Below are 8,519 nucleotides of genomic sequence, written 5' to 3'. Positions count from 1 at the left end.
AAAATTGTTTAAAAAAAAATCACTAAAAAAAATTTAGAAACTAAATTTCTCTCCCCAAAAACTACTGAATAAGATTAAAAAATAAAATAAATGTTTTAAGTTAAAAAAAAGATGTTTCATTGTCTTTTAAAAAAAGGAACAAAATTTATCAGTAAAAAGGAAACGTGGTGCATCATGATTTATACTGATACATTTATTCTTTTGTATTTATCAAATTAAAATAAAATTTTACAAATGAAGAGAATAAACACAGAACTATGGTTCTAGACAACTACTACAAGAAAGATGGGAGGGAGAATGTCAGGGCAAAACCAAAGCATGCTGCAACACTTTTCTTCCAGGGGAGGGAGAAAAAAATTAGTAACTTCGATTTTATCAAGAAGAATATACAGTCAAAATGTATGATAAGAATTCAAGTGTAATTGCTAATGAATGAAAACATGACCAAAAGCTTCTAAATCAGTAGAGAAAACAGAAAATGGTGGGAGGGGAATATAAACTTTATTTATCTAGCAGAAAGCAAGGAAGAAGTAAAGGAAATGAAAACAAGCTACACTAAAGAAAGAAAAACAAAAATAAAAATGCATTCAAATAAATTTATCAAATACAAAGTCATTAACTTGCAAATGAAAATAGACTATCAGTCAGGCACGGTGGTTCACGCCTGTAATCCCAGCACTTTGGGAGGCCAAGAAAGGCAGATTGCTTAAGCTCAGGAGTTTGAGATTAGCCTGGGCAACATGGCGAACCCTGTCTCTAGAAAAATCCAAAAAATTAGCTGGGTGTGGTGGCATGCGCCTGTGTTCCCAGCTACTTGGGAGTCTGAGGTGAGAGGATCACCTGAACCCAGGAGGTCGAGGCTGCAGTAAGCCATGATTGCACCATTGCACTCCAGCCTTGGCAACAGAGCAAGACCCTGCCTCAAAAAAATAAATAAAATAGACTATCAGATTAGATTGTTACAATCAACCTTCTGCTGCTCACTAAAACAAAATGACCAGGACACCTGAAATAAAAAGATATGGAAAAAGAGACATCAGGCAAATGTTAAACTAAAGATTGCTGGTGTCAGGATAGCCATACCTGGCAAAAAAAAATTAAGAGAAAATGATGTTGCTCTGAGAAGCAACATCAGAATGACATCTGATCTGGTGATCACATGGTGGATAACCCCTGTTCTAGATCCTGAGCTCCTATCATGGGGAATGAGAACCATCCCTCAAGAGGGTAAGTTTCACAGAGACATGGGATAGTCTGTGGCCTTCACCACCACATTAGCACCACATATACCCATGCTGCGTGGCCAAGTGCCTGGCACGTACCAGGAGTTTAGTAATACTGAATTAATCACATCTCTGAACTCTCACTGCTTGAGAGAAACCCCAGTATTTTGTGTATCCTCAGAGGTAAACACAGTGCAGAAATGCTGGTCAAGGACTGCCTGTGTCACTTCCTCAAGTTCTGGATGGCAGTTAACACCCCTCCATCTTCCCTCCTCTCTCTCTGACAACATGTTCCCAGTCCTCTCTATTTTGTGGGTGTGATTATGTAGAATAAGATTAGAAAATTCCACTGAAAATATTTATGGTTGAGGATCTTGAAGCATAATACAAGAGCTGTACTTCCAGAGCTCATGTTCATTCCTGGGATAAGTAAAGAGGGAAGACAGAGAGAGAGAGAGAGAGGAAAAAAAAAATTCCGACAACACAGGCTTTTTGACACAGATAATAATCACTTCATTTTCCATAGGGGGAAAAAAGTCAGAGTTGTCAGTTATTTTCAGAAATAATTTTATATTCAATCCCAAAACTGAGAAAATAATACAAATGCATTCAACTCTGCCAATAAGCTCTACCTTACTGACAGGCAGCTTTGAATGAATTTTGATAGGAGGTGGCTTTTCTGAAATTACTAAATTAAGATCAATAATTGTACCTTCATATTTCTTAGGCAAAGCCTTCTCTTTGCTATTAATACAATGTTTTTCACTCCAAAACAGTAGGGAAAGAAAGAAGCAAAGGAAATAAAAATGCATGCTCTCTAGCTAGTCCTAGTCCACCACCTTCCTTAGATTCATCTTGAGAGGTTAAGATAATCTCCAGCCATGACTGAAGAAGAGTGACTGGCACAGGATTCCAGCCAGTGATGGTGGAGAGCCCATAATCTGAATTTTTATCTGTCCTTTTCTTCAAGGAATACCTTAATGCTTAGCAAGGGAGACTTTTTAAGTGAAGCCAAGAAAATTGCTGTGCATATGTAAGAGTGTTAGAAACAAAGAAACAGATTCACGAAAGGAAAAGTTAGATCAATAACAGACAAATAAAAATTCCTATCTGCACATTAGAATCCATTTCCTGCCATAATTTAGCTCTGATATTTAATTGTCTATAGCCCATAAAAATGGGCCAGTTGTTTCTGCTTCCGGCCTTTATTCATTTCCCCTAAGAGGGTTGGAGGTGTGACTGAATATACAATAGTTGTTTTGAAATGTAAGTTTGGCAGGGGAAAAAATAGAGGTAAGAACAGAGAGGGAGCTGAGAAACAGCTATTCCATTTGTTTGCATATTTAGGATTTTTTTCTAATTGACAGGGATGGAGGGAAGCGAACTTGGATTTTTTGTTCTTCTGTATTGTAAGATGTATATCTAAAAAGTTCAAAAACATATAGCTAAGAACTACTGATAAGTGAATCCCACGAAGCCACCACCAAGAGCAGGGAATGGAACCCTGCAGGAGCCTTTCAAACCTTCAGGGAGCATAATTCCTCCCTCCCCTCTAAGAAGAAACACCATCCTGATTTTTGTCACAATGACTTCCTTGCATTTCTTTATGGTTCTTCTAATTGCTTAAAGGCCCCCAAAGAAATGGAGTGGAGTTTGTTTTTGAATGTTACACATAGTATTACAGTGAATGTATTTGTTGTGTCTAGTTTTCCCCCAATCCGTTTGTTAAATTTAGCCATGCCATTGCACATAGATGTGGTTCATCCTCTATTCAACTGGTGTTGGACATTTGGATGGTTTTCCATTTGGAGTTATTTCAAACAAAGCTGAACATTCTTGAACATGCATCCTGGTACACATGTGGAGGAGAGTCTTTCGGACAGATGTTCAAGAATGTTCAGCCTAGGAGTGGAATTGGTGAGTCATGGGGTGTTTGCTTCTTTAATTTTGCTAGTTACTGCCAAACTATTTTCCAAGGTGCATATATCAATTATCATCTCACCAGCTGTGTATGAGAGTTCCAATGTCTGAATGCCTGGGAAATTGGCAAATAGCTTTTTCTTGTTTAAATTAAAAGGCATGTAGCAGATCATGAAGAGAGGAAATACAGAGGAAGCTTGTGCTTGGGCACACTGGAAAGCATATGGACTTTAAACCACACATGACTGAATCCCCCCTTAATATTAACTATGCAGCCTTACCTTGTTTGCTTACCCTCCTCAGTTTTCCTTTATGTAAAATAAGAATATCTATTTCAAGGCTATTTGAAGGATTAGATAAAATATATTTACAGTGCCCAACCTAATAACTGACACAAAGCAGGCATGCAATAATCGCTACCTGTCAATATCATTCTCTTTCTTACTTATTTCCAAAACCAGAGCTTAAGAATCAAGGATCCAGTTTCTCTGAACAAGCTATAAGGGCAGAGAGCTACATCTTGCAGATAATTTTTCTGGTTTTACATATCTGTTTGTTTTCTGGTACCAGAGCTGAGAAATGCATCTTGAATAAATAACATCAGAGAAACACAAAACTTTCTTTAGGTCCTTTAGAACTCTAAATCCAAATATCAAATCATGCACAGCAAAAGGTATTGCAAATCTCCCACAAAGGATTTAAAAAAGAATGACCAGAAAATAACTTAAAACAACTGTTTTCAAGCAAAGCTAAAATGGCACAAGTAAATATTCCACCAGATTTAAATTTGACAAATTTCATTCACTATGATCAAGAGGAGTAAGTTCCCACCTCATTCAGAAGCAGGTGTGCTATTGAGAATGTTATAAATATTCCCTTAGAGTCATTCATTCACATCAGGCTTACTATAACAATTGACAACTGACTCTTGATTATTTAAGACCCATTTAAAAAGATACCCACCTCCTTTCATTCTGAGTTATTGTGCCATTTTCTAGCTTTTTAACGGTGGTCGCTAGTACTTTATTGGCATCATTGGCAAAGTCTAAGTCTCGAACTTCAGACAGTGGGACAGACACGATGGCGAACGCTTCTTTATCTTCTTTGGTTTGGCAGGTTCCAATCTGAAATGTGTTTTTTCATTAAGATTAGTTTTATAAACAACTATACAATATTCTTTGAGGACTAACACATCTAGTAATGTTTAAGAAATATAAGACAAGAATAGATCATCCAAACACAGTAACTCCCACATGCTTCATCCACTACGAAAGGCTATAGGGACACAGAGATTTCCTGCGTCCACGTCCTGCCCTGTTCCAAAGCCCCACTGGAAACCTCTCCCTTTCACACTTGCCCTCTGCTCCAGTTTTGACAGAGTAGAGAAAAGGCACTCCTGGATTCTACTTCTCCATCCACATGCTGTTACCATTCTTTCTGATGTCTCTGTAGCATCCTCCTGAATCACAACTTTGCTGCCTCCAACCCATTTTAGATCAGCTACCTAAGCAACTGGCAGACATGCATGCTTGATGTAACTAATTGCAATGATATCTAATATTGGTGAAGATGGAGTATAAGGAACATGTCACACAGCATTCCTATCCTAATCCTATTCGCATGGCATTTGGCTAAAAATTAAACCACATTCAGTGACATTTACCTTTAACATAACAGGCCTCTCTTCATCTGTGTCTATGGGGATACTAGTACTGGTTACCCATGTGTTGGTGCATAAATGCCTTAACCGAACATATGAGTTCCTAAAAGCAAAACAATATAAAAAAAAATTATAAAAAGTTAGCACATTTACATATTGACATCTTTAACAGCTTCTTATATGATATGAACATAAATATATATTAACTAGTAATTGACTCAAGATCCCTCTGCTTTAAGGGGAAATTCTGAATTATAGACTATTTCAAAGCATGCAGCATTATTACCTAAGCCAGTAGTTCTCAAAGTGTGGTCCCTAGACCAGTGGCATCAGCATCGCCTGGGAGCTTGTTATTAATACAAATTCTGAAACTTTATCCCCATTGACTGAATCAGAAACTTTGGGGGTGTGGCCCAACAATGAGTAGTTTAATAGGTTCTCCAGGCAGTTCTGATGCCTGCTAAACTAAGAACATCGATCAAATAACAAATAACTCAGCTAACACTGCTGGCAGACAGTAGTGTAGTCTGTGTAGTTTAATTATCTGCATGTGAAAGTATTAATGTACAATAAATCCTCATTATTTGTGGCTTCTGTACTTGTGAATTCTCCTGCTCACTAAAATTTATTTGTAGCCCCCCAATCAGTATTCAAGGAGCTTTTGTGGTCATTCCAGGACATACACAGAGTGACAAAAATTTAAGTGGCCCAGCAGGCACATTTCCAAGCTGAAGTAGAACAAGGTGATGTTCTGCGTCTTGTCTCAGCTCTCATGCTATAAACGAGTGTCCTTTTTGTGTTCTATTTAGTGCCATGTTTTTCACATTTCTGTGCTTTTTTTTTGGTGATTTTGATGTTTAAGATGGCCCCCGCATGAGGTATAGAAGTTCCTAAAGTTACGCACGTCTAGTGTTCCCAAGCACAAGAAGGCTGTCATATGCCTTACAAAGAAAATACTTGTGCTATATGAGCTTCGTTCATGCATGAGTTATAGTGCTACTGACCACAAATTCAATGTTAATGAATCAGCAACATACACTGAATAAGGTGTATTTAAACAGAAGCACACATAGAACAAGGCTATGTATTGATCAACAAAAATGTTGTGACCAGAAGCTCACAGGAACCTAACTCTGTATTTCCCCTAGGAACAATAGTTCAGTATTTGCTAATTCCATGTAACATGAATTTTAAAAATTTACTGGATATGAACTGTGAGAAAGTGCCTAAGAAAGGACACCTAGAACTTCATCCTACTCAAGTATTACCATTTTTGGTAAATCTTTTATAATCTTTTGTTATTTCTTTAACAAATATGTGTATAATGCCTATTAAAAGAAAAGCACAGTAAGTACTCTGCCTTCAAGTTGCTTACATATCAGTATAAAGATAAGGCATAAATATGTCTTACAACATAAGGTAAAAAGCATTAGGGCCAAGAAAAGAAAACCAAATAAAATGCCAAGGGCCTCAGGCAAAGAGATTCATTCAACAACCTGGTTCTGCTCCTTTACAAAAGTAGATAAAATACAAACTGAGTTTCACAAATCTAAAATAGCAGTCCTCCAATCTTTGTTCAAATATCTAGAAATTCTGAAATGCCTCTGTTTTATCACTTAGCATCTTCTGCATTGAATTACACAGGAGATGTAATTTGTACTCAGTTGTCTTCAGGTCCCCAAGTGATTCAGTACAGTGATTTAGTTTAAGCAGCATTGGACTATAAAGTTTGAGAAACACTGGACTCCACAGTGGAATCACTTAGGTAATAAATTCTTTAAAAAGAGTAAAGCCTGCACCCCACCTGTGAGACTCTGATTTCACTGGTCTCAGCGTGGCCAGGGTATGGTGAGGTGTCCACACTACCCAGGTGATTCGAATTTACAGTCAACTTGAGTTAGCCACTGTTCTAACTTAGTCTCTAGTTTCTGATCTGTAAGGGTTACTGCCAGTATTCAATAAGACAATATTTATTAAGAACTTGACACAGGACTTAGTACATAAAAAGTGCTCAAGAGTTATAATAGTAGTTATTATTAAGCATTAATTAATGTTGGCTTTAATACAATTAATGACAGATGAATTGATGTTAATACAAAATTCTGCACTATACTGAATAGGGCTTCCACAGTTCTGAAAAGTAATAGATTAATGATTCCATATAAAGGGAGGCTCGGTGGCCATCATCGTGGTTCTATACACTTTCTAGTAAGATCCTTTTATCATTTCCTTAACTCTCTTGGTTAGAGTTCAAGAAGGGCTCCCTTTTTGCTGACTTAAATCTAAAATAAGTAAAGTCATAGTAAGGATTGATTAAGGTCCCAGTCCTGAGAGGAGAAAGCCAGAGACCTGGGTCAGGTAAAACCAGAGAGGATCTCTTTACAGGCTTATATTGATGGAACAAAAAAGAGTGAGAGATGGACTCATATAAGGTATGAAATTCGGCAACATTTCTCATGAATGAGAATAGCCACAAAACACCCTGGGAAGCTTTACCAGCAATGTTTCTCAGTAGTGTTATTACAGTAACTTTTTACCCTCCCTGGAGGAAACCCACACAATGTCTGCCTTTTTGCATAGGTGCCTTTGGCTTCACCACTGCCATCTGCCAAGGCCAAGCACAATACTGCTCCATCAAGGCCAGTTTAGAGCCATCCCACTAATCCTAATAATATGTGCAAGACTCCTCAATGCATCTAGAGAGTGCATCATAGCCTTATGGTTGAAAGATGGACAGTTACAGACAGAAAAGCTTAACTAAAATAGTCAAATCTAGCCTGGGCATGGTGGCTCATGCCTGTAATTTCGGCACTTTGAGAAGCTGAGGTGGGTGGATCCCTCGAGCCCAGGAGTTCAAGACCAGCCTAGGCAATATGGCAAAGACTCATCTCTACAAAAATATACAAAAGTTAGCAGGGCATGGTTGTGCATGCCTATAGTCCCAGCTACTCAGGAGGCTGAGGTGGGAGGATCACCTGAGTACCAGAGGTAGAGGATGTAGTGAGCCATGATTATGCCTCTGTACTACACCCTGGGCCACAGAGTGAGATCCTGTCTCAAAAAAGATAAATGAAAAGTAAAATAAAATGGTCAAATTCAAGCAAAAGAATGTAAGATATTGTCTTACCTTAAGTTCTGGCAATCTTATTTCCAATCCCACACCCTCTTCACTCACTTTTATCTAATTACTCTGGCCTTCTCACTGGTCCTTAAAAACACCCAGTAAATTTCAACATTTTTCATTTCATGTTCCTGCTGCTTGAAATGTTCCTCTCAGGAAGAGAGGACTTGATTCCTCAATTCATTCAGATCATTCTTCAAACGTACTAACTCAGAGAGGCCACAGTTGAACTCTCCTACCTAACAGAACTCTCCATACCCTCCATTTTTTCTTCAAAGCACTTTTATTACCTGACCTTTGATTAATATTTTATGTCTATTGTTTTGTTTACTGCCTGTCTTCCCCATTTGAATGTGAAAGTATAACCAGTTTGTTCACTGTTGTCCTCCCAATGCCAAGGGCAATGCCTGGAATGTAATGGATGTTCAATAGATATTTATTGACTGAATGACTACATAAATGAACAAATGGATGAATGAAATGGGAAATCTGACATAATAAAAATAAATGATAAATATATAAATAGAAATGTTTTTATATTATTTTTCATTTTAGTAACCAAAGGCCAGATAAGTAATAAGAATAAATGATTCTT

The 8,519-nt window shown here is 37.6% G+C and overlaps 1 protein-coding gene across 1 annotated transcript in view; it reads right to left on the bottom strand.

The window, feature by feature from the left end:
- The window catches only part of ITPR2 (inositol 1,4,5-trisphosphate receptor, type 2), a 494,095-nt gene that overhangs the window by 343,062 nt on the left and 142,514 nt on the right, over positions 1–8,519 (bottom strand). Inside the window, exons 12-13 of the mRNA XM_011946983.1 lie at positions 4,807–4,906; positions 4,107–4,267 (exon numbers count right to left, since the gene is read on the bottom strand). Coding sequence (XP_011802373.1) covers positions 4,107–4,267; positions 4,807–4,906 — 261 coding nt within the window. The remainder of the gene's footprint in view (positions 1–4,106; positions 4,268–4,806; positions 4,907–8,519) is intronic.

This window comes from Colobus angolensis, unplaced genomic scaffold (assembly GCF_000951035.1).
Source record: "Colobus angolensis palliatus isolate OR3802 unplaced genomic scaffold, Cang.pa_1.0 Scaffold256, whole genome shotgun sequence".
In the NCBI taxonomy this organism is placed as follows: Eukaryota; Metazoa; Chordata; class Mammalia; order Primates; family Cercopithecidae; genus Colobus; species Colobus angolensis.
Note: the sequence above shows the minus strand (reverse complement) of the source record. Positions and strands in the feature narration are given on the sequence as shown.